Source organism: Panthera pardus, unplaced genomic scaffold (assembly GCF_024362965.1).
Source record: "Panthera pardus isolate Hobbes unplaced genomic scaffold, ASM2436296v1 HiC_scaffold_8, whole genome shotgun sequence".
NCBI classification, from domain to species: domain Eukaryota; kingdom Metazoa; phylum Chordata; class Mammalia; order Carnivora; family Felidae; genus Panthera; species Panthera pardus.
The window spans coordinates 392,304-416,030 of NW_026527013.1; the positions used below are offsets into that span (position 1 = coordinate 392,304).

At 66.4% G+C, this 23,727-nt stretch overlaps 3 protein-coding genes and 1 non-coding gene across 6 annotated transcripts; 3 read left to right on the top strand and 1 right to left on the bottom strand.

Annotated features, from left to right (window-relative positions):
• The first annotated feature begins 227 nt into the window (after nucleotides 1-227).
• On the top strand, nucleotides 228-3,232 carry LOC109257711 (neutrophil elastase-like). The gene is made up of 5 exons (XM_053897707.1): nucleotides 228-373; nucleotides 734-890; nucleotides 1,663-1,804; nucleotides 2,610-2,840; nucleotides 2,968-3,232. Exons 1-5 carry the CDS (start codon nucleotides 244-246, stop codon nucleotides 3,166-3,168), a joined length of 861 nt encoding a protein of 286 aa, XP_053753682.1. The 5' UTR covers nucleotides 228-243; the 3' UTR covers nucleotides 3,169-3,232.
• A 1,548-nt stretch (nucleotides 3,233-4,780) lies between these two features.
• Nucleotides 4,781-7,278, top strand: CFD (complement factor D). The gene is made up of 5 exons (XM_053897533.1): nucleotides 4,781-5,133; nucleotides 6,035-6,191; nucleotides 6,279-6,423; nucleotides 6,515-6,772; nucleotides 7,062-7,278. Exons 1-5 carry the CDS (start codon nucleotides 5,076-5,078, stop codon nucleotides 7,221-7,223), a joined length of 780 nt encoding a protein of 259 aa, XP_053753508.1. The 5' UTR covers nucleotides 4,781-5,075; the 3' UTR covers nucleotides 7,224-7,278.
• A 3,356-nt stretch (nucleotides 7,279-10,634) lies between these two features.
• MED16 (mediator complex subunit 16) lies at nucleotides 10,635-22,759 on the bottom strand. Of its 3 annotated transcripts, XM_019434021.2 has the most exons (15): nucleotides 22,624-22,759; nucleotides 21,170-21,354; nucleotides 20,388-20,495; nucleotides 19,926-20,095; nucleotides 19,072-19,503; nucleotides 18,534-18,639; nucleotides 16,416-16,571; nucleotides 15,518-15,729; nucleotides 14,622-14,828; nucleotides 14,121-14,331; nucleotides 13,775-13,908; nucleotides 13,291-13,483; nucleotides 12,682-12,895; nucleotides 11,796-11,879; nucleotides 10,635-11,293 (listed from the first exon to the last, which is right to left on the bottom strand). In XM_019434021.2, the coding sequence occupies exons 2-15, from the start codon at nucleotides 21,300-21,302 to the stop codon at nucleotides 11,167-11,169; spliced, it is 2,487 nt and encodes an 828-aa protein (XP_019289566.1). In that variant the 5' UTR covers nucleotides 21,303-21,354; nucleotides 22,624-22,759; the 3' UTR covers nucleotides 10,635-11,166. The 3 variants fall into 3 exon arrangements, with proteins under 3 accessions (XP_019289566.1, XP_053752810.1, XP_053752811.1); XM_053896835.1 differs by lacking the exons at nucleotides 10,635-11,293; nucleotides 11,796-11,879 and having other exon boundaries at nucleotides 12,778-12,895; nucleotides 14,622-15,306; XM_053896836.1 differs by lacking the exons at nucleotides 10,635-11,293; nucleotides 11,796-11,879; nucleotides 22,624-22,759 and adding an exon at nucleotides 22,386-22,463 and having other exon boundaries at nucleotides 12,778-12,895; nucleotides 14,622-15,306.
• Nucleotides 22,760-23,013: 254 nt separating this feature from the next.
• On the top strand, nucleotides 23,014-23,120 carry LOC128775842 (U6 spliceosomal RNA). The gene has a single exon (XR_008420796.1). It is a non-coding gene; the product is annotated as a U6 spliceosomal RNA (small nuclear RNA).
• The last annotated feature ends 607 nt before the right edge of the window (nucleotides 23,121-23,727 follow it).

Here is a 23,727-nt window from a genome sequence, read left to right on the forward strand (position 1 = left end):
CGGGGAAGCGAGGACTCACTTCGTGGCGGGGGGGGGGGGTCCTGTGCGGAACTGGGGATACACTTCTACTGAAAGACATTGCGTATCTGACCTTCCCATTTAATTGTGCGGCCCTGGCCGTGGGACGCATCCAGTGACCCTGCGGAGCCAACCCCGGCCCCTTGCACCCCCCCAACCCTGGGCGGGGAAGAGGAAGTGGGGACACCTGGCCCCACCGTGGGGCAAGGGCAACGGCCTCCGGGGATGGGGGCTATAAGAGGGGCAGGTGGGCACAGGGGTCAGAGACGCCAGAGCCCCAGCCCGACCATGACCCCAAGCCGCAGATCCACCGGCCCTGCCCTCGCCCCCGTGCTGCTGGCCATGCTGCTGGGTGGTGAGTGCGGCCACGTGTCTGTCCGTCTGTCTGTCCCCGGGCATCTTGGCCTCTCCGCTTGTCCTGGGCCCTCGTGGCCCCTCATCCTCGTGGGAAGGGGACCACCGTGACGAGCAGGCCTGTTTCCAGAGCGGGACAGTGAGGCTGTGGGTGGCGAGGCCGGCACGGGAGCCCGGAGCTGGGGTGCGAACCCTCTGGGGACCCCGAAGCCACTATGTCTAAAGAGCTGTGCTCTGGAGGGGTGGTAGGGTGGTGGCAGGCACCCCCCCTCCCCGTGCCTCAGTTTCCTCATCTGGATGCATCGGCCGCGGGCCGGGGCTCCTGCACGGGACTCACCCCCCTCCCCCCGTGTGTCCTCAGGCCCTGCACTGGCCTCGGAGATCGTGGGCGGCCGCCCGGCCCGGCCCCACGCATGGCCCTTCATGGTGTCTCTGCAGCTGCGTGGAGGCCACTTCTGTGGTGGCACACTCATCGCCCCGAACTTCGTCATGTCGGCTGCCCACTGCGTGGACGGCCTGTGAGTCACCCCAGCTCACGCCTCCCTTTCTCACAGCCCCGTTGCCGCGTGTATCTAACGGGAAGGAAGTGAGACCTCCCAGGGGTGGGGCCGCATTAGTGCACCTGCCAGGCCAGGCCCTCTGGGCTGGGGGGGGTCAGGCCGGGCCCTCCTGGGCTGGGGGGGGTCAGGCCAGGCCCTCCTGGGCTGGGAGGGACAGGCCGGGCCCTCCTGGGCTGGGGGTGGGGTCAGGTGGGCCCTCCTGGGCTGGGGGCGACAGGCCGGGCCCTCTTGGGCTGGGGGGGGGGGGGTCAGGCCGGGCCCTCCTGTGCTGAGGGGGACAGGCCAGGCCCTCCTGGGCTGGGGGGGGTTCAGGCCGGGCCCTCCTGGGCTTGGCGGGGGGCAGGCCGGGCCCTCCTGGGCTGGCGGGGGGAAGTGGTCAGGCCGGGCCCTCCTGGGCTGGGGGGGACAGGACGGGCCCTCCTGGGCTGGGGGCGACAGGCTGAGCCCTCCTGGGCTGGGGGGGGGGTTCAGGCCGGGCCCTCCTGGGCTGGGGGGGGGGGTTCAGGCCGGGCCCTCCTGGGCTGGGGGGGGGGTTCAGGCCGGGCCCTCCTGGGCTGGGGGGGGGTCAGGCCGGGCCCTCCTGGGCTGGGGGGGTCAGGCCGGGCCCTCCTGGGCTGGGGGGGACAGGCCAGGCCCTCCTGGGTGGGGGTCACAGCTGAGCTCGGGGTCTCTCCGCGGTCCCAACCACCAGGGCCGCCTCGAATCGCCTCCTGCCTCTTCCTTGCTGCAGGAACTTCCGGTCGGTGGTGGCGGTGCTGGGGGCACATGACCTGCGGCGGCGAGAGCCCACCAGGCAACTGTTCACCATCCAGCGGGTCTTTGAAAACGGCTTCGACCCCCAGAGGCTGCTGAACGACATCGTGATTCTCCAGGTGCAAGGCCGGCTGGGCGGGGAGGGGACACCCAGGGGGCAGGAGGCTTGGGGAGGGTGCAGAGGCGGGAAGACTGGGGGGCCCAGAACGGGGGGCCTGCGTCAAACCCCCGCTCTAGCTGGGTAGGTCGCCTCTCTGTGCCTCAGCCCCCACCCCGTGACGTGGAGAAACCAATCCCACCTGGCGGGCTGCTGAGGGCACAGGTGCGGGAGGCTGTGAGCCGCTGTCCGTGGGCAGACTTATTATCCGTGTGGCCAGGCACGGGGACCGCTCCTGTCTTTGTGACATGGGGTGACCTTCCCCACATTCAGCCGGCGGGAGACTCCCTTCCCCACTGCTTGCAAACTTAAGGGTTATTCTCTGGGAATGTTCTAGAACAAGGGAAGTGTCACCGCTGTTGCCCAGTGTTTTATTGGTTACCACTGCATACAGACATGGCCGGGGGCGCCTGAGGGGCTCAGTCAGTTGAGCGTCCGACTTCAGCTCAGGTCGTGACCTCACAGTTCGTGAGTTCAAGCCCCGCGTCAGCTCTGTGCTGACAGCTCAGGGCCTGGAGCTGCTTCGGATTCTGTGTCTCTGTCTCTCTCTCTCTGCCCCTGCCCTGCTCATGCTCATGCTCGTGCTCTGTCTCCTGCTCTCAAAAATAAATAAACATTTTTTTTTTAATATTTAAACAAAGACATGTCCAGAGATGCTCTGAACCACTGCGGCTGCTCCCAGTAGACAGATGGGGAAACTGAGGCCCGGGGAGGGGAAGGTCATGGCCCACCACCCCCTGTGACGCTCTCTGTTCCACCCGCCACAGCTCAATGGGTCGGCCACCATCAACGCCAACGTGCGGGTGGCCAGGCTGCCTGCCCAGAACGAAGGTGTGGGCAGTGGGGTGCAGTGCCTGGCCATGGGCTGGGGCCAGCTGGGCACAACCCAGCCACCGCCCAACATCCTGCAGGAGCTCAACGTGACCGTGGTGACCACCCTGTGCCCCCGTTCCAACGTGTGCACGCTGGTGCCACGCCGGCAGGCCGGCATCTGCTTTGTACGTACCCGGGTCCCCCGGTCCCCACCCCGGTCCCCCCCCCTGGGTACCCCCCCCCCCCCGCTCCCGCCTGGGCTGCGGCCAGAGCCCTGGAAGGCCAGCCTTCCGACCCTGTATGTGTCCGCAGGGGGACTCGGGGGGGCCCCTGGTCTGCAACGGGCTGATTCAGGGCATCGACTCCTTCATCCGTGGAAGTTGTGGCTCCGGCTTCTACCCAGACGCCTTCGCTCCGGTGGCACAGTTCGCCAACTGGATCAACTCCATCATCCGTCGCCAGGACGACCGCCCCTCGGTGCATCCCAGGGACCCTGCGAGCAGGACCCTCTAGAAAGGGCGCCGCTGGCTGGGCCCTGCCCACGGTGACAATAAAAGCCTGTTGGTTTTCGTAAGAATGCGCGTGTTTCTTGGTTGTACAACGGGGGCCCCAGAGTGGTCCGGAAAGTGTGTCTCGTGAGCGTGTCGCCTGCAAACGGCAGCAAATTCGGGGCCCTGGGGTAAGAAGACCTTCCCCACCCTCCACAAAGGATGCCAGCTGCCACCCGGGTTCCCAGCGTCACCGGATTGAGTCACTGCTCGCGCGGCACAGGGACCGGTCCAAGTCTCTGCCACCGTTCACTCATCCGGCCCTTGAGGCGAGTCCTAGTCCTGCCCCATTTTACAGGCAAAGAAGTCGAGGTACAGACAGGCGTGAAGCTGTGCTCGGCAGCCTAGGTTTGAGTCCCAGCTACGTTGGGCACCTGTCTTTCCCTGAGCCTCGGTTTCCCTGCAGGAAGGAGTGAGGGGAGGGGTTCGGGTCCCACACGGGCCTCGGCCTCACGGACCCTGCCCCCCGCCCCCCCCCCCCCCCCACTGGAGGTCACCGGACTGGGCTCTGCCGCACGGTTCTGGCCTCTGGGGCTCCCTCTGCCTTGGGGTGCTCCCCTCCCACAGCTCCGCCCAAGCACTGGCGGGGGGTCAGCCGGTCAGTCACCCTTCCAACCTAGCCGGGCACGCTGGCGGTCGTTGGTTCGTTGGGCGCCCGGGTGGGGAGTGTTCAGGGTTATTTATTGAAGACGTTTCAAATTTTGTTGCAGTTTCCAACTCTTACATAACCTGGACTCCATAGCCTAACGGGCTTTAGTTTCGAGTTTCTGATTTCAATAAGGAAACATGTTACGATCTAACAAATCACACTGGCTACATTTTTTCTATTCTCTGTGCCTGAAACAGTCCACAGCAAAGAGGAAAGCAGTAGAGGGAAAATACTGTGCAATGTGCCCACTGGGGATGTCCAAGGCCCGACCCGCCCTTGTGTTCCCAGCACCGCCCCCCTCCATGGGTTCATGAGACATCGATCCATCATCCTGACCTTATAAAGGGTCACGCAACCCATTCTGCTCATCAGAACCTGCCAACCCTTGCTCCCAGTGATTGGCTTGGGAAGGGACATGTGATCAAAGCTCAGCTAACCAGAGGCAGCCTTGAGAAGCTGGCTGGAGTGATGGGGAATTGGGGGAGGGGCCCACTGAGCCACTGGGCTGAGTCTGGGGCCCCTGGGCCCACAACAGGGGAGCCTGGTGAGGAGAAAAATCACCAAGGAGGAAAGGACGAACTAGAGACAGAGACACCTGATAGCGGTCAGGCACCTGGATCAAGCTACACCTGAAAGTAGTCCCTGAACTTTCCATTTAAATGTCTTTGTTGAAGACCCCACCCAGTTCAACTTGTTTTTTCTGTCATTTGTATCTGACACACCCCCTTTCTAACATTCCATTTGTTGGGGTGTTGGGCCCCAGAGCCAACAGGGACAGGGCTGTCAGGTGACCTTCCCACCCCCACGGACCTCCTCTCTTAGTTGGAGGAGGAAGAGAAAGAAGGGAGGGGCAGAAAAACGGAGGAAGTTGGTTGTTTACAAACTGTGGCCTCCAGCTGCTGTTGCAAAACCTTGGGGGCAGGAAGGGCACTCTGGGGAGCCTGGGCCGGGGGGCTGAGAGTGGGTCCGCCTGAGGGTCTGCGGCCCGCACGGGGACCAGCCCTGGACCTGACACAGAGGCAAGAGTCCCCTCCAGCCGCCTGTCCTCTCGGTGCGGGGCTCCCGTGGAGGGTGGGCACGGAACAGGCAGGCTCCCCTTCGCCCTGCTGGACGGCGGCCACGCAGCAGAGCGAGCCTTGGGAGCCCCGCCCCCTTGCCCGCTCATACAAGTGTCGGTGCCTGGGGGCCCCAGCCTGAGTCCCCGCTCGGGCCACAGCAGCAGCATGACCGCCTGCCTGGTGCACCTGGTGACTCTGGTCCTCCTGGGCGCAGCCGCGTGTGGTGAGTGACAGGGCCTGGGCCTACCAGTCTGGAGGGCGGTCAGCCGCCCCCCCCCCCCCCCCCCCCCCGCCATCAAGCAGGAGTGTCCCCGGCTCCAGCAGGTGAATGGAAAGCTCTGAAAAGGAAGGATTTCCCCCAAACTTCGAATATGAAGCCTGAGCTCTCAGAGTCCAAGCTCGGCCTCCAGTGAGGGTCAAGTTGTCGGTGCAAACGGCCGGGACTGCTGGGTCTGGTCAGCCACACTTAGCGAATTTGCCCCAGAGTCCCCTGCTCCCAGTGGGCCCGGACTGGACTCCAGGCCTGCCCCCCACACCGGACTGGACTCCAGGCCTGCCCCCCCTCTGACCGGACTCCAGGCTGGGCCCCCCACCTCTGACCGGACTGGACTCCAGGCCTGCCCCCCCCTCTGACCGGACTCCAGGCCTGGGCCCCCCACCTCCGACCGGACTCCAGGCCTGCCCCCCCCACCAGACTGGACTCCAGGTCTGCCCCCCCCTCTGACCGGACTCCAGGCCTGTCCCCCCCCCCCCACCGGACTCCAGGCCTGGGCCCCCTCCCCTCCGATCGGACTGGACTCCAGGCCTGCCCCCCCCTCTGACCGGACTCCAGGCTGGGCCCCCCCACCAGACTGGACTCCAGGCCTGCCCCCCACACCGGACTGGACTCCAGGCCTGCCCCCCCTCTGACCGGACTCCAGGCTGGGCCCCCCACCTCTGACCGGACTAGACTCCAGGCCTGCCCCCCCCTCTGACCGGACTCCAGGCCTGGGCCCCCCACCTCCGACCGGACTCCAGGCCTGGGCACCCCCACCCCCACCGGACTCCAGGCCTGGGCGGCCTGAGGGCCGGGTGGGGCAGGGAGGCCCGCCCCCTGAAACACACACCTGCCCTCCCTCCCCCAGCGGCGCAGCCCCGTGGGCGAATCCTGGGCGGCCGCGAGGCCGAGTCCCACGCGCGGCCCTACATGGCGTCGGTGCAGGTCAACGGCAAGCACGTGTGCGGCGGCTTCCTGGTGTCCGAGCGGTGGGTGCTGAGCGCGGCGCACTGCGTGGAGGACTTGTGAGTGTCCGAAGCCAGCGGGGGGCTGGGGGGGGGGGCTGGGGGGGGTGTGTGACGCGGTTCTCATGTGGACCCCCCCACGCCCAGGGCCGACGGGAAGCTGCAGGTGCTCCTGGGCGCACACTCGCTGTCGCAGCCCGAGCCCTCCAAGCGCCTGTACGACGTGCTCCGCGCAGTGCCCCACCCAGACAGCCGGCCCGACACAATCGACCACGACCTCCTCCTGCTGCAGGTCTGCCGAGCCCAGCCTCAGTCCCACCTGCCGCACGCGACCCCCGCTGCCCCCCCCGCCCTGACCCCCGCTCCCGCCCCTTCCCGTATAGCTGTCGGAGAAGGCCGAGCTGGGCCCCGCCGTGCAGCCCCTGGCCTGGCAGCGCTTGGACCGCGACGTGGCGGCCGGCACGCTCTGCGACGTGGCCGGCTGGGGCGTGGTCACCCACGCGGGCCGCCGGCCGGACCGCCTGCAGCAATTGCAACTGCGGGTGCTCGACCGCGCCACCTGCAACCAGCGCACGTACCACGACGGCACCATCACCCAGAGCATGATGTGCGGGGAGAGCAACCGCCGGGACACCTGCAAGGTGGGGGTGGCAGGGGTGGTGCGGGGGGAGCAACCGCCGGGACACCTGCAAGGTGGGGGGGGGGTGCGGGCGGGGGGTGCGGGGGGAGTAACCGCCGGGACACCTGCAAGGTGGGGGGGGGGTGCGGGCGGGGGGTCCGGGGGGAGTAACGCTGGGACACCTGCAAGGTGGGGTGGCAGGGGTGGTGCGGGGGGAGCAACCGCCGGGACACCTGCAAGGTGCGCGGGCGGGGGTCCCTGCAGGCGTGGCTGCAGCGCTCACGGCCCGGCCCGCCGTCCTGTCCCCGCAGGGCGACTCCGGGGGCCCGCTGGTGTGCGGGGGCGTGGCCGAGGCCGTGGTCACGTCGGGCTCGCGCGTGTGCGGCAACCGCAAGAAGCCCGGCATCTACACGCGCCTGGCGAGCTACGTGGCCTGGATCGACGGCGTGATGGCCGAGGGCGCGGCCGCTTGACGAGGCCCCGAGGGGCGGCCGACCGGGGTCGCGCAATAAAGCATCCTCTCCTGCACGCTTCCGGCCCGTCCTGAGCACGCGCGGCCGCGCGGGGGCGCCCGTGCTCCTCCATCCGCGGTCCCGGGAGGTGGCGGGGAAGCCGCCCTGCGGGCGAGACCCTGCTCTGGGGGGAGCTTCAGCTTCACAGACCTTCTCGAGTCATTCTGTTCTATGACCCCCGTCCCGCATCGGGAAACGGAGGCTCAGGTCGGGGGAAGCTTCTGGGCAAAGCCTGGATTCGAACCCAGGATCACAGCACCGGCGTTCATAGTCACTTCCGGGGACTTGGGGGCTCCCAGAATGAGGAAGGCTGATGCCTGTCTTAGAGCAGTCACACTGGGTCTGAGGGACTCCCTGCCCTCCTGGGTCTCAGTTTACCCTTCTGGTCAAGGGTCCAGTTTACCCAGGCCCCGAGGCCCCGTGCTTTCTCCCACCTGGGTGAGGGGCCGTGGAGACCCACACCTGCTAGGGCCCAGGTAGTAAGCGTGGGCCACAAAGGGGGCTCACGACTTCCCTTTTGTTGAAAAGAAGACTGAGGATGTGAGAGGTGAAGTCATGTGCCCACCCCTGGGGATTGTGAATCGGGGGGTTTGGAACCGGTGGCCAAGTTTTACTTTTCCACCACAGAGTGTTTACCTTGGAGTCATATGCTCATGCATACAAAAGCTTTTATGGAGCACCAGCTGTGTGCACGGTCCTGGGCTGGGCACCATGGTCACTAAGACCTGCTCATAGTAACTCAAATATCCCATTACACAGGATGTAACTCACTCAGCCCTTCTGATGATGGACACGGGGCTCAGGAATCTTGTGTGTAATTTAAGAAACTGGACACATTTAAATAAGGGGGGGGGGAGACAATTGCTGGCCATCCAGACCCCGGAGACTCATTCATTCAATAGGTATTTCCTGGATGAAGTGATGTCAGGGAGTGGCTTTGAGATGATCCAGTTTGGGGGGAAAGTGTGGGTGCGGCTACGATGACTAGATTCAGCAAATAAAAACACACGTCCGGTTAAACGGGAATTTCAGAAAAACAACAACTACTTTCGCATGATGAGAGTGTCCCGTGGCATGTGGGACGGCCTGGTACTGAAACAGCATTTGTTGTTCGTTTGAAACTCAAATGCAGCTGCCCCGCTGACGACCTGGCACCTGGAGGGTCAGAGCAGGGCCTGGGGAAGGGCTGGGGGCCGGCGGGTCTGCCCCAGAGGAAGGGGGCGGGTTTCCCGGCTGGAGGCACAGTTCCGGCGAGGGCCTGGCGGGAGACCTTGTGGCTTCTGCAGCCACGAGGGAAACCGCAGCCCGCTCAGCCTGGAGGGCCCCTTCCAGCAGCTTCCCCAGACGGGCGGGTTCTCAGGTGCCGGTGAGTGTGGTCGGCCCGTCAGGGGCAGCAGGATGACCCCGAGCCCCGGGCAGGCGCAGGAACGACCCGGGTGTCCAGGGGGCACGGCCCGCGAATAGGAAGCCAAAGGCCGCCCCGGTCCTGCTTTCCCGCTTGTTTCTGGAGGTCAGGGCCCCGGTGGGCCCGGGGCAGGGGGTAGGAGTGGTGGTTCGCGTCTGACTAGGGGCTGGCCGGTGTGACATCTCCCGGGGCATCTTCACCCCCCTCCCGTGGTCAGTGTGGGAACCACAGAAGGTTCCGGTGAACAGTGTGGGGAGGCGGGCCATGAGCTCGGTGGGCACTAAGCCCACAGCAGCACACACATCTTCCGAACGTGGTCCCGGTGGCCGCCTCTGTGACGCAGGGCCTCCGCTCTGACGAGGCTGGCCGCACACCCAGCCGGCCGGGCTGAGCTGTCTTCACGTACTAACTAGAACAGGGCCTTGCTGTTGACCCCAGAGGCAGGCGCTGTGGGGACACACGGGTGTCATGGTAAACCCTGGCGGGCACAGGACAGGGACGGGAACGCGGGACCCTGCTGACCTAACCCGCCTGGCAAGCTCATCCGGGGCTCGGCAGGGCCCACGGGGGACCGGCCACCGGGACGGCCGGGCGCACACACGCGACCGTGCTCATCCCGGTTCGCGGGCTGTTCTCGTCCACCCCAAACCTGGGGACAGAGAGCCACCCCCGGGTCACCGTGCTCAGCTTCTGCGGGTCCGGAAGCGGCCGGCACAGCGGGGCGGCGTGCTCACGGCAGGGAGGCACAGGCTCCGGGTGGGGGTGGGGGGCCGGGAGCAAGGCCGCTTCCAACCGCTCGGGGGTCACACGCACCGCTTCTGCGCAGGGCTGGACGCAGGCGTGAGCCCACCCAGACCCGAGGGAGGGGGGGGCGCGGACCCCACGTGTCACCCGTGGGGGCGAGTCGGGTCCGTGTCGTAAAACCACAAGTTAACCTGGAGCGGGTGAAACAGGGGTGCGGGACAACGGGCCCTTTGTCCCGACGCAGACGGCTGACCGCACTGGCGGGGTGGCTGGAGGCCGCGGCCGCGTGAGGGACGTGGGCAGCACGGCGTGGGGGCCCGAGAGGGGGGCAGGGACGCCACGACAGGCAACCCCCACCTCAGCCGCGCAGACGGCACAGCAGCGGTGTGGGCACGGTCAGGGGGAAAGGGCCCCCGAAGCGGATCCCCACGGAGGAGAGGCCTCTCCCCTGCTCTCCGCCTACACCTGTTAGATGAGCAATTTACACAGAGCCTCACCTCCACCGGCTCACGGATGGCTGTCAGCAGTGACCACTCAACCGGGGGGGGGCTGCCCTCGGGGTCCCCGTGTCACTAAAGGGGCACCAGGCAGTGGTGACCAGCAGGGTGGGAGGCGAGGCGGCTGGCAGAGGCCCAGCCAAGGGCCGGCTCCCTGCCCTTGTCCGCCCCCACCACGTGCCCACCATCAAGGCCCACGGCTCAGACAACAGGCCCTCCGGGGCAACACGGCCCGGGCCTCGGTAAGGGGCTCCGAGCCCCCACTGCCCGGGGAGCCCCACAAGCACAGGTGCAGGGTCTGACCCCCGCGGGGCATCCACCCGCCCCACCCTCCCTGCACCTTCCAGCAAGAAAACCAGAGAAGCCATTAGCACTCCACAGGCAGGGCGCTGCGTCTGGAGGCCTGGGGAGCGGGACATAAGCCGGACGTGATTGGGAAAGCGCTCGTTGGCAGAAGGCGGGACCCCCTGGGGACCAGACCTGAGCTCCCAGAAGCCCAGGGGCCAGAGCAGCTCAGGGCCTGCAGCAGGGAGGCTAGAGGGAGGCAGGGAAAAAGGAGAGAGAGAGACCTGCCCATGGCCCACCGGTGCCCGGCCTGCTGCCCCCTGCAGGGACCTCGGTGACTGGCATACACTAGGTGCTCGATAAATGCTGACAGAGCAAGAGAGTCACCGGGCACGGGAGCCCAGGGGAGGAGAGCACCCTTGGCAGGGACAGGACACCTGCGACCTGGCAGGACATTTATTGGACCTGCTGACGTCAGGACCACGCGGACGCACGGACAGGAACAGGGAGGACACTGAGGCAGGTGTCATGGGCAGTACCCACCCAGACACTGGACAAGTTCACGGGGGGACGTTCTAAAGAACAGAGACCCCGGGCCACCCTGGACCCTCCGAGCCAGGACCCGGGGCCTCCGGAGGGGCCACTGGGGGTCCAGGGAGGACACTACGTGAGGCCGTGAGACCCACAGGTCTGTCTCGGTGGCCGCCTGGGGCACATGGACAGGGGGCCGGCCCTCCTCCTGGAACCACCGCTAGGCTCTGAGGGACAGAAAGCAGTCCCGGCTGGGCCGACAGGCACCAACTCGCGGCTTCAGGCCGCGTCCACCCCCTGCCCCGTCCGTTGACGGGACACGACCTTGGCCGATAAGGCCCGGAAGGCCGTGCTTCAAGGATGCCCGTTTCTTGATGTACCCGATGAAGGTCGGGGTGTGTGTGGAACGTTCTGTCGCCGAGAGGGCCCGGGGGGCCCCCGGTCAGGGGTAGCTGAGGGGCACCCGCCGCCAGAGCCCCCCGCACAGGCAGTTCTTGATCCAGCGCTGTTCCCACTGCTTGACGGCCGTGGTCTTATTGGGTGACCTGAGCATGGTGACGCAGCCACACCTGGGGGCAGAGCCGGCAGGGTGAGGTTGGGGGGGGGGGGGCTGCCCTGCCGCTGGGCCTCTGCACGTGCTGCACCCCCACCGCCAGAGCGCCGTTCCCGGAGCCGCCCGACACCGAGCCGGCTCAGCCCCGTGAGTGGCCACAGGTGTGGGGTTTTCGAGTCCCGGCCTGGCCACTCCCCGGCAGCGTGACCCTGAGCACCGGAACCCGCTCCCGGTCCCGGGGTTGCGTGGCGGCAAGTGGGGCTGCGTCTGCAAAGCTCCCGGCCTTCGTTTCCGCACCCGCCGGGCGACGGAGAGCTCCCCTGGGGCAGGCTCGGGCTGCGGGCACAGCTGGCCACCGATGCCCCAGGAGAGGGTGCTCAGGACCTCCCAAGGCGGCCGTGGCCCTCGCTGGGAGGCGCTCCCACGACCCGTGTTCACAGGCAGGGAGACAGGCTCGTGGCGGGAAGCCACCGGCCCCGGGGCAGGGCTGAGGGCGGGTCCGCGTGGCGGGCGCTCACCGGGTGCAGGCCTTGCACTCCTCCGTGGGGTAGGCTCCCAGGTGCAGCCTTCGCAGGTGGTCGATCTTCGGCTGACCCGGCGCCCTGGCGGACGAGAGGGGACACGTGAGGCGCGCACACACCAGACACGGGCCATCTCTGACGCGTGCCCTCTGCCGGCACGCTCAACGGCGCCGGAAAGCTCTGGAAGCCACCGAGAACCCGCGCGGAGAGGCTGAAAACTGCGTTTGAATGTTTCCAAAACACCACATTTTAAATCTCATTGTGATCGACCTCCCCTTCTCTTAAAGTTTTTCCCGAAACCCAAACCCAAATGATTCAGGCGGTCCCTCCCACGGCAACACAAGAAGGAAGCTGCCAGAAGGGGGCGGGCCCAATGCCCGAAGCATTACACCCAAAGGGGGCCCTCGGGTGCTGACTTTCCTCCTTTGGCTCATCTGCGATTTCTGAAATTTCCACCCAAAGTAATGGACCTCGCGGAGGATTCGCGGGTCTCTCTTCACCACGTGAGCGTCCAAAACGGGGAAGCACCTTGTGCGACCTGGGGTCAGTGACCGCACCTTTCTCGCCTGAAAAGCGGGGACAAACCCCTGCCCCGTGGTGCTGCTGCGCAGCGAGGGCTCACACGGGAGTCTACGCTAGGGTGACTGCCCCTTACGGGGGCAGAGGCCACAGCCCGAGTCCTCAAGGTCAAGCACACGGCACTCCACGCAGGGGTGACGCGCCAGACGGAGGGCAGGACACGGCCGAGCGCAAAGACGGAGAAAGGCGGCGGGGGAGTCGGGGACCGAGCGGGGCGTCTCTTGGGGACGGCGTTCAGGCGGAGCCCCGAAGGCGGCACCAGCAGGGCGCACGCGCAGGGGGCGAGGCGGAGCCGGGCACGCACCTGCTGAGGCCGTCGGGCTGCACGGTGGCGCAGGCCGGCAGGGCGGGGGCCTTGCCGAACTGTAGGCGCAGAGGCTGCTTGGGCTGCAGGCGGCTGACGAGGCCGTCGCTGACGGGCAGCCAGTCCAGGCTGGGAATGAGCAGCTGGCTGGGCAGCAGGCAGCACTCGTCGACGAGCGCCTCGTCCGGCTCACTCGTGGGGCCCTCGTCACGGCCTGCGGGGAGGGGACCGTGGGGACGTCGCACCGGGCGGCCCTGCCCGGAGCGCTGCCTGCCGGGGGCGGGGCACCGAGGCCTCCTTGGAGCTCGGAGCAGCGGTCCTGGGCTCAGGCCCCAGCTCTACCCTGACCTCCCGAGCGTCAGGACCCACTTATTCGTTTAACAAGTACACAGGGAGCGCTGGGTGCCCTTCCGAGAACAGGGCCGGCCGCAAACACGCGACCCGGTGACACAAGACAAGCAAACGGGCGCAGACGTTTAGCGAGCACCTGTGCTGGGCGCTGGGGACCACGACCGTCTAAGCCGGGGGAGCCTGTATTTGGGGAGTGGGGCGTCTCAGCCAGGACTCGTATTTTGATGGGGGGCCGAGGGCCGAGGGCTGGCGTCTTACAGCAGATCCAGAGCTTGGTGAGCAGGCGGAAGAGCAGGGACATGCTGTCTTGGGTGTCTGAGGTGGCCGTGTACACGGGCAAGCAGCTGGGCTTCAGCAGGCCCCAGATCCGGATGACGACCATCAGCTCCCGCAGCATGCCCAGCGAGGTGCCGTCCCGCAGGAAGCTGTGTCCCGGCCGCAGCGGGGAGCCCTGTGGGGGAGGCACCCGGGCCACAGGCCTAAGCGCGAGCGGCATCCTAGGACCCCGGGGTGCGGGGAGATGGGCCGGCTTCCCTCGCACGGGCCGGGGGCGCCCCGGGCCCCCGGCTTTTCTGACGCGCAACCAACGGCTCCGGCTCCTGGACGCCACGCAGTGCCGGCAGGGGACGGGAAGCGGCCCCCCCTGGCAGGTAATGCGTGCGGGGGCGGGGACGCGGCCGGCAGAGCACCAGGCTCCGGCGGCCCCGGGGCCGTGGAGGCGGCTGGGGGGGAGGGGCCGCACCTGGTTGGGCAGACTGGCCAGCAAGTAGAGCACGAAGTCGCCCACCCACTGCAGGAGCTGCTGGAGCGCCTGCAGCGTGTTCATGTCCAGGACGAACTCTTCCGTCTTGAGGTTGATCATGACCTTGTCGATGTCTGGGGGGAGACGGGAGGTCAGGCGCCCCCACCCGGCCTCGCGGTGCACGCGCACGGGGGCCGCGCCGACGCCCGGCAGCACCCACTGCGAGAGCCGGAGAGCCGGGCCCTGGGTCAGAGCGGCCCCTCTCTGCCCCCCCCCCCCCCCCACTGGCCCGGCCCGGCCGATGCTCCCCTGGGGCGAGCCCGGTGAGGGCCGGGGCGGCACCCACCGGCGTCCGTGATCTTGGCGCAGACCTCGGTCAGCCGGTCGCCAGGGCTCTTGTCGGGCGTGTTGAGGAAGTGTGGGCGCAGGAGGGACTTGAGCGTGGAGCTGACGGCCACGAGGAAGAGCTTGGCGTGGTAGTCGCACACGCGGGCCACCGTGCAGGGCGACAGCTTGCACAGCGAGGCCTTCATGGCCAGGATCCGGGTGGACAGGACCTGGGCGGGCAGGTGGCGTGAGCGGGCGGCCCCGAGGGGCCTGGGAAGCGGCGCCCTCCGCCCCACCCTGCGGGGCGGGGCGGCCCCCGAGGGGCGGGGCGGCAAGTGCGAGGGGCGGGGCGGGGCGGCCCCCCGAGGGGCGGGGCGGCAAGTGCGAGGGGCGGGGAGGGGAGGGGGCGGGGCGGCCCCCGAGGGGCGGGGCGGCAAGTGCGAGGGGAGGGGCGGGGCAGCCCCCCCACCCCCACCCCCACCCCCGGCCTCCCCGCCCCGTCTCCAAAGAGGCCCTGCACCTGCTGCAGGGCCGCGTTCTGGCGCGTGTACTCCTCGTGCAGCCTCTCCACCAGGCTCTGCACCATGGCGGGCTGCACGTGCAGGAGGGTGTCCCACCAGTCGTAGCCGGTCACCATGCAGTACTCCAGCAGGAAGAGCAAGTGCCGCAGGGCCAGGCTCACGTCCAGCGCGTGGCCCATGGAGGGCGAGATGCGAAGCATGCTCAGCTGCAGGGGAGGACGGGGCGGGGAGCGCTGCGGGACCCCGCACCCCCTCCCCGGGCCGTCCCGCCCGCCAGGGGGTGGGGCGGCCGCACGCGCTGTGTCTGCGCTGCGGCGGCACCTCCGAGGCCCCACCACACCCCACCACACCCGCACGGGGCTTCTGGGGGACCGGCCTGTCACCAGGCTGCGTGGCCGGCGCGGATCCACTCGAGGGCCGCGGGGGTCTCCGCAGAGACACAGACCCTGTTCTCCAGAAGCGGAACGCCTCACGCCAGGCCGCTGGCCCCTCTCCCGGAGACCCCAAGGGCGGAGCAAACGAGCAAGGGATTCGCTCACGAGTCAGGAGTCTCAACGTGAATGCGGAAGCCGGTTTCCCAGTCAGCACGGGAGGCGGGGGGATGGGCGGGCACGGCAGCCAGGGTGAGCGCACACAGCTCGCCCCTTCCTCCAGGCCCCCTTCCTCCAGGCCGAGGCCAAGTCCCTCCGGGAACAAGGACACCCGCTGAGCACCCGCTACGCTTCCGTGCTTCACCGCACTTGATTCCAGAAATCCTACGTGAACGGCAACCACCCCAACGGCTCCTGCTGAGCACCTACTAGGCGCCACAGACCACGCCGCCGGAGCTTTGATTAGACCTCAGAGGCGACGACCTCGGGCCGGCGAGCAGCAGGGAGGCGGCTCTGAAGCTCACCTTCCCGTGGTTGTCGATGCCGACCAGGGCCAGAGACGTCCAGGAGAGCTGCATGGCCTTGAAGTGGACGGCGGGGCCGGTGGTCCGCGGGCGCTTGATGGCCGGCTCGTCCGCGGAGCGCGGGGCCGCAGAACTGTAGAAGACGGCCATGCTCTGCAGCGACAGCCGGTGCACAATGTGGACGCTGCCGTCGTGAAAGGCCAGGGCCAGCCCTACAGGCCAGAGCACAGGCCGCTCAGCCGCGTGGGGGCCCGCCCAGCTCCCCGCGGTGGGAAGGAGCCGCCCAGGGGAGAGGCGTGGCTCCAGGCCACCCACGGCCCACCAGCCGCCCCCACAGCCAGCCGCTTTCCCCCCCCCTCATCCTTTGCCAACAGCCCCAGGTTCGGGCTACGCCCCACCTCCTCCCCAAGGTGTGGCTGACAGGAGCAAATGGGTCCCTTCCAGGGAGACGGTGGGAGGAGACGGTGGGAGGAGATAGCGGGAGGGGACGGTGAATGCAAAGGCCCCGGGGCCCAGGAGCACACAGGGGCCTCGAGGGGAGGATGGGGGGTGGGGAGGCCTAACCCCCACGACCAGTGGGCGGCAGGGTTAGGGCTCACATTGAGTCCTGACTCACTTGAGGTCAGGGACACCTGCAACTGAGCCCAGGACCGACACCTGAGGCGCCAGAACAGGGCGCTGCCCACCTAAAACGTCCGCCCCAAGTTCCCAGCCTCGTCCTGGCTGGTCACTAACAGCCCTTTATGCACGCAGTGTTCCGTTAGCCAGACTCACGGCCTGGGAGCGTGGGGGATCCCGGAAGCGGGGCCGCCTGGCGGACAGGGGCGGGCCCCACGGCCCTAAGACTTGAGCCCCGGGCTCAGAGCCCACCGCCCCCAGGGGCTCGCGCCAGCCGTACCGAGGCCGGGGTAGAACTGGGTGTCGCTGGCCACCTTCAGGTCAGTGTTGGTGAGCGAGATGGGCAGCTTAGGCAGCGCCACGGCAGACACGCGGTCCAGGTCGTTGGTGGCCGACAGGATCCGCCACTTGAGAATCATGGGCTGTTTGTCACCAACTGAAGAGGGGGCCGGGGGAACGGGAAAACAACAGCAGAATGAGAAATGCCGCACGGCGGACCCCCGCCGGGGATGCCAGGCACGGCCGCCCCGGCACCCCCGTCTCCGGCCCTCAAAGCACTCCACAGCCCAGGCAGCGGAACGGTCCACGGCAGGCACGTGACACACGCGGACCACCAGTCCTGCCCTGGGACCTCGCCCGACCAGGAGGCCACGGGCAGTGGGAGGGAGGCCGCCGTGACCCTGGCCGAAGCTGGAGCAGAGAAGCGGGGTGCACCCCACTCCCGGCCACCACAAGCCCTGGCGACACAGCCAGCTCGCGGTGCGTTGTCTCGTGACAGGACAGGTCCTGGGCGGAGCCCAGCTCGGCCCGCCTGCTAAGGCTTGAGCTGGACGGTCAAGGGGCCGCAGACCCGCGCCCCCTGCACCCACAGCCCCCAGCAACAGGCAGAGTGGTTTCCGGGAGTCCCGGCGTGGCTAGAGGGCGCGGGCCAACATGACGCCAGAGGAGACACGGTGTGGATTTGCCGGGACGTGCCTGGGCAAGCCTGCAGGGACACGCGGTCATGGGGGGCGATCAGGCGCACGGCCCACGCTGCCGGAAGGCTGACGGCAGGCACACAAACCAGGTAGGAGCGGCGGAGGCGGCGCCCCCCCCAGAGCGGCGCGGGGCCACGGCTGTGAGCCAAGTTGAGCTGGTTGTTACACGGCACAACCAAGGGTCAAACAGCGTCTCCCAGCCGCCCACCTGTCTCGAGAGCTCGGCTCTGAAGGGCTTGCCACAGCTCATAAACCTGCCGCAGACCCGAGCCCCCCAGGGGAAACTGAGGCCCAGGGAGCACTGAGACTGCCTGAGGCCAGAGTGTAACTTCGCATCTAACAAGGATGACGTCCAGACAGCACCCGCGGGCCAGTGGTCACACCGAGCACTGCACAAATGCTACGCAATGGCTGTGGCCAGGCTGGCCCTGGGGCTGGTCACCCACTGCACTGGGGCACAGGGACCGCGCAGACCTGTGTGGCCCTGCCCGCCACACACGGTCATGCCGGCCGCCAGCTACGAGCTCACTCAGGACGGGGGGGGGGTCCGGGGAAGGTGCTTCATGCTAACCACTGGGCCCCCGCAGCGGGCAGCTTCTGTAACCACCCCGTGGCCCCCGTGGGGGGGCAGGAGCTGCGGGGCCTCTTGACATGGCTTCATCCGTAGTTCCCGCTTAGCACCCTCCCGAGCAGCCAACCGCTCCAAGGTCCATTAGCGCTAATCAGCAGAGCGCCCTGCTCTCATCAGCTGGAAATGCTATTTGTGGGCCCCGGGGGGCCTTCGTCCCCTGTGAGTTCCGGCGGTGAAAATCAAGTGGCTTTTCTGACTTCGCAGTCATTAAAGGCTGGGCCAGCACGTCCCGAGCTCTGTCGGGGAGCGGGCACGGTCTTCGGGGAGGCTGGCACCATCTGGAGCCACCGGGGGGGGGGGGGGCTCCACATTGAGTGCAGGGACGGGGGAGGGGGAGGTGAGCCATCGGGTACGTCCTGGGGAAACTCCGCCACCCCCTCTGGGTCTGTTTCCTCACCATAAACCAGGGTTTCTGGAGGGTTCTGTTTTTAGGATGAAGTGCCCTCTGTGGCCCAGGGGACTGTGTGTACCCCCAGCCCTGCCGCACCGCCTGCTTGCTCCCCTTTGCTCAGCCCGCTCTGGCTCCTGCCTCATGCCCCAGGACCTTTGCACCACAGCTCCCTCAAGCAGGCACATGCTCCCCGCAGGAGGTGTGAGAGTGAGGCAGTCAGGCGACCCGCCTGTGGGATGACCGGGTAGGACCTCGCCTCTCTGAGCCCCGGGTCAGGTGGCTGTCTGGGACAGGAGCGAAGAGGCTGCATCGGCAGGGGTGAAGAGGGTGGGGCAGGCCGACACGGCCTGGCTGCTCGGAGCAGCTCCCTCACGCTGCCCCGGGAACGGGGAGACTCACCCACAGGCGAGATCTGCTGGAAGACGTTGTTCACGGGAAGCCCCTCCTTCCGCAGAGACCAACATTCCACGATGCTGCTCGTCTGGCTGGACGCACACAGGAGCACCTGCGGAGGCGGCCGCTGGTCAGGAGTGTGGAGCCGGAATGCCAGATGTCCCCCAGGGGAGAGCAAGGGGGAAGCTCCACGAAGCCGGGGCCTTACACTGGCACCCGGGGTGACCGCTGGACAACTGCCCCAGAGACATCCCCGTCCTGGTCCCGGGACCCGCAGGCTGTGGGGCCCAGCGTCCTCACGAGGTCCCCACGCGGGTGGGGCAAAGGGTCAGAGGCAGAGAGCCGGGCGGACCCCACGCTGCTGGCCGTGAGGATGAGGAGGGGCCGCGAGCCCAGGATGGGGCGCCTCGGGAGCCAGAAGAGGGGGGACACAGGGCTCCCTGGGGCCCCGGGGGGGGTGTGTCAGCCCCCCGTCCGACCCTGGACCCCAGAACTCGCGGGGAGGAGCGTGCGGCCAGGGGAGCGGGCCCGGGGCAGGACTCACCTGCTCTGACATGTCACGGGCCAGGAACTTGAGGTGGGTGATGGCGGGGAACTTGTCCTTGCGGTTGAGGTCGGTGGTGCAGCGCATGAACAGCGAGGGCAGGATCTCGGTGTCGATGCGGCACTTCTCGCTGACCACGCTCACGCACACCTTGTAGAACTGCACGGGGGAGGCGCTGCTGCCGTCCGCGGTGGCCACCACGATGTTGCCGCCGCCCGTGAAGGCGATGTCCGCCAGGGCCACGCGGCCGCGCAGCCGGCACAGACTCTCCGTTGACGTCAGCACCTGCCCGCTGGGCTTGAGCAGGGACACGGTGACCAGGCCGCTGACCGTCACCGCAATCCAGCCCTCCATTGGCTTGCCGCCGAACAGTGTGAGGGACGGCGAGAATTTGACGCGGGAGAACTTCTCGCCGAAGCTGGAGGCGCCCGACTGTGGGGGGAGAAGGGAGCACGGGGTCTGCTTACTGCCGATGCTGGACCCAGCTGAGGACGTCAGCAACAGGTGGCCTGCCCAGACTTTAGGGGTCTGCCCTTTGTGACCTGACAACCCGCCCTTGGGGTGCAGAAAGAGGAATTCTGGGGTGCACTGGATTCTGAGAACAGCTGTCAGTTAAATGAACGGTCCACTGAGGATACCAGCCACCAGCTGAACGGAAGGTTCATTAAGGACAGCAGCCATCAGTTAAATGGGGGCTCAGAGAAAACACAGGTGCTGACAGCCTGATTGAAGGCCTGAATCGGGCGAGTTGGGCCGGGACTACAAAAACCAAAGGGTGCTGGTGGCGGGAGGACAGGCAGGGTGCACGGTCTCACCTACTGCAACGGCTCCGGCTTGCTCGGGTGAACACCCACCTTTTCCACGTGCAATGCCAGCTTCACCCCGTTGTGCAGCCAGGACAGTGCCACGATGGGGTCCCCCTCCACCAAGCTGCCCACAGAGCTCTCCCAGCTGTTGGCCAGGTGGTCGGCCATGCTCCAGCACTTGATCTGCCCGTCAGCATCAGCCGACAGGAGCCGGGAGCCTGTGGACCACAAACCCACACTGCAAACCCTCAGGGTGCACAGGGGCAGCGATTCCAGTGCGTTCAGGGCCTGGGAGGAGCAAGCTGGTGGAGGCTGAGCAGGGGAGTGGCATAAGGTGTGTTCGCGGGGACGTGACAATTGTAACAGACTGAGGGTTCGAGTCCCAGCTGTGAACTCTGGGGGCGTGACCAGGAAGAGACAGAGTGTGTTACCCTGAGATTCAGGATCGAGGGAGAGCATCGCTATCCCCCTCAGTCATGCAGGACCACCCATGCCCAGGCCGGCCCTCACCTGACTGGTCCCATTCCAGGCAGGTGATGGCCTCGCTGTGCTCTGAGTTGACGGAGTGCACATCCCAGGGGTGTTCCGTATCCAGGATGTGGATCATGCGGGTGAGGTCTGCGGGGACAGCACACGGCACGGCAGCGGTAACAACCAGGAAGCCACGACAACCCCGGGAGGGGTCAGGGATGAATCCAGCGACCGTGCCACCCACGGGGGAGTCAGGGGCGTCTGCTGCTGACCACACAGACAGCCCCGGTGCTATGGAGGAAGAGGCTTCTGTGTTCCCTTGGAAACCGAAGCAGGCCTGAACCTGGCCACTAGCGTCACGGTGTTTTCACAAGAGACACAGAAAATAGAACAGGGAGAATATGATCCCCAAAGGCTAATGATGGGCATCTCCCCACGGTCTCTTCCCCTTTAAATTTCTCTGCTTTTCTATTTTTTTCCTAATACGTATTACCCAGACAGTAAAGGGAAAACAGCCCCCAACTAAGTACCTTAGGTGTTTTCAAATGCAAGATAGTAACATGGACGGTCTGGAAGCCTTGGTGGACCCCGCTCCCCTTGCCCCATTTCGTCCCTCGGGGGTGATTCCAGCACCAGGTATGGGGAACACAGCACCTGGCCTCTGCACACCTGTGAGGCTGTAGTCCCCACTACCCCGTTATGGATGAGAAAACCCTGAGAGGGCCCACATGGGTGAGGGGCAGCTCCCAGGCAGGCCTGGAGACCCAAAGTTCCCCCACAGGGACACACAGGAGCGGGGCTGGGGTCAAGGAGGCACACACCCTGGTCGTCATTTCGAAGGTCGGTGGTGAAGGCAATGAGGTTACGGCAGGACCAGGCACAGGCCAGAGGCACCGACGGACAGTGGGTACTCTTGGGCCATCTCTCCCACTCGCAGACGTAAGCCAGATCCATTGTGCCCACAGGCCACAGGTCACACCCCGAGGACAGTCACCAGCTCCTGGGGCTGGGGGGGGGGGCGGCGGAGACTGGCTCATCAGTGACATTCACTGAGTGCCTGCAGGATGCCGAGCTCCACACTGGACACCCGGTTCCCACAGGGAATGAAAGGAACCCAACCGATTCTCTACGATTCCCTGCCCTTGGGTCTCATGTGCTGTGTGAGTGAAGCTGCATTTTAAACAGGGGGACAGGGAGGTCTCATCAGGGAGACAACATCAAAGCAGAGGTGTGAGGGAGCAAGACACACGATGTCTGGGGGAAGGTGGAGGGGACAGCAAACGCAAAGGCCCAGAGGCTGGACCGAGCCTGGGGTGTTCAAGGAGTGGCCAAGCAGCCCAGACAGCTAGAGCAGATGAGTGAAGGGAAAGGGGGCCAGAGGTGATGAGGGTGGGTGGTGGGGGCGCTGGAAGCCTTCACCCTAGTGGGGTTGGGGGGGGGGGAGCCCGGGGAGGGCGATGAACTATTTACATTTGCGCAGGACCCCTCGGGCGGGCTGGAGTGCACCACCAGGGGTGGGGCGGAGGGGAGTGCACTGGTCCCCGTAGGCAGCAATAAAGGCAGTGGGAAGCGCCTGCAAAGGTCGGGCCTGGGTCCATCCTGGGGGGAAGAGCTAGGAGACCCCATCCAGCGGAGGCAGAAAGTCGTGCCCGAGGCGGGACTTGCTGAGCCCAACAATGAAATGCTCTACGCGCAGGCACCGATTACAGGTTACTCCTTCTTTCACAGAAGTGCCGTCAGCTCCCTTTCTCTGAGTCATGAGCCCAGGTCCCGCTACGTCTTCGAGCCCAGACCAGGGACACCAAGGCCCCTCCCACAAGCCCCCCGCAAGTCTTTTAAGTTCTGCCCTCAAAGCCCCAGTCCCCATCCCCTACAATCTATCCTTTCCAGAATCCCCTCCCAGTTTACTCCTTGAGCCCCCGAGCCCGGCCTAAGCTCTCAGACTCCACCCCAGGGACCCCAAACCCTTCACCTGCCAGGTGTTCACGGGGCCCTCCTGGTCCCACCGCCAAATCCCCCATTATCCTCGAGCCCCACCCCCAGCCCGGGCCAGACCCCCAGTTAGTCCCCGGCTCCACGCAAATTTCAGCCACAACCCCCAGACCCCGCCCAGCGCCCCCCGCCAGCCGCGCGCCCCGGCGCCCTCTGACCCCGCAGGCCCCGCCCCGGGCCCGCGGGTCCCCGCCTCCTCCGGGCTGCGTTCCCACCCTCCCCCGGCCGCGGGCGCCGAGCGGACGCTGGCTGTCCCCTGCGGGCCCCGCCGCCCCGCGCTCACCAGGCCGGCCCAGGCGCCAAGCTGAGCAGGCGGCCGCGGCCCCGAGTCTCTCTAGCTCCCCGGTTCCGGCGCCGCCATCTTCCCCGGGACCAACGAGTCGCCCGCGCAGCGCGGCCGCTTCCCAGAGGCTTCTGGGACGGCGGCGACTCCGCCCCTCTTCCGGGATATTTGCATATAGGACTTCACAGCGTCCCAGCAGCCACTTGAGTTATATTTGGTGGAACAATGAACACTTTCTCAGTTTCAGTGAGTGATCGCATTTGATCGCACTATAGGTTGTAGGAACCTAGGAGAAAGATGGGTCGCTGACTCCTTTTAAAAGAATTCACCCTTTGTGTAAAGATATTTTATTTGGGCACTATAAATATCCTTCGGCGAGACCGTAGGTTCGTGCTCGCTTCGGCAGCACATATACTAAAATTGGAACGATACAGAGAAGATTAGCATGGCCCCTGCGCAAGGATGACACGCAAATTCGTGAAGCGTTCCATATTTTGCTGCTCTACTCTGGGCTCTCCCGAGCGGGGAAACTGAGGCTCCACAGGTGAAGCGACTCTCCCTTTGGAGGCCCTTCCCTGATTTTCAGGTCCTCCCGCGGGCTGCAGGGGAGGGCAGGAGGCTTCGGGCCCGGCCCGGGCACCCCGCGGGCAGGGGGAAAGGGTCCTCGTGCAAGTGGCTGCACCCTCTGGGACCCCGGGCCTCCGGCGTCCATGCCGGCCACGTGGACTTCCGCGAGTTAGTGTCTGCCCTTAAAACTCTTAGGATGCCTGTTAAACGGGCCCCCGCACACCCAAGCGCCCAGACCTGGCCCCAGAGAAGGAACCAGGCTCCGTGCAGAAACACACAGGCCTAGCGGGAGCATCCCGGGGCTCATGTATAAAAACCCCACAACGATGGGGGTGCCTCAGAGAGACCCAAGGCTGCGAGGGCCAAACCTGGACCGTGACCAGGATAAATAATACCGGATGGCCCACCGAACTAGAAAGTAAATCTTCATGTGTCCCAAATGGTTGCATAAGTGAACGCCTGGGGGAGAAGAGACAAATGTCCCTGCAGCATTCTCAATAATTAACATAGATCTTCTGTCCTCAGGGAGGTGGTTCC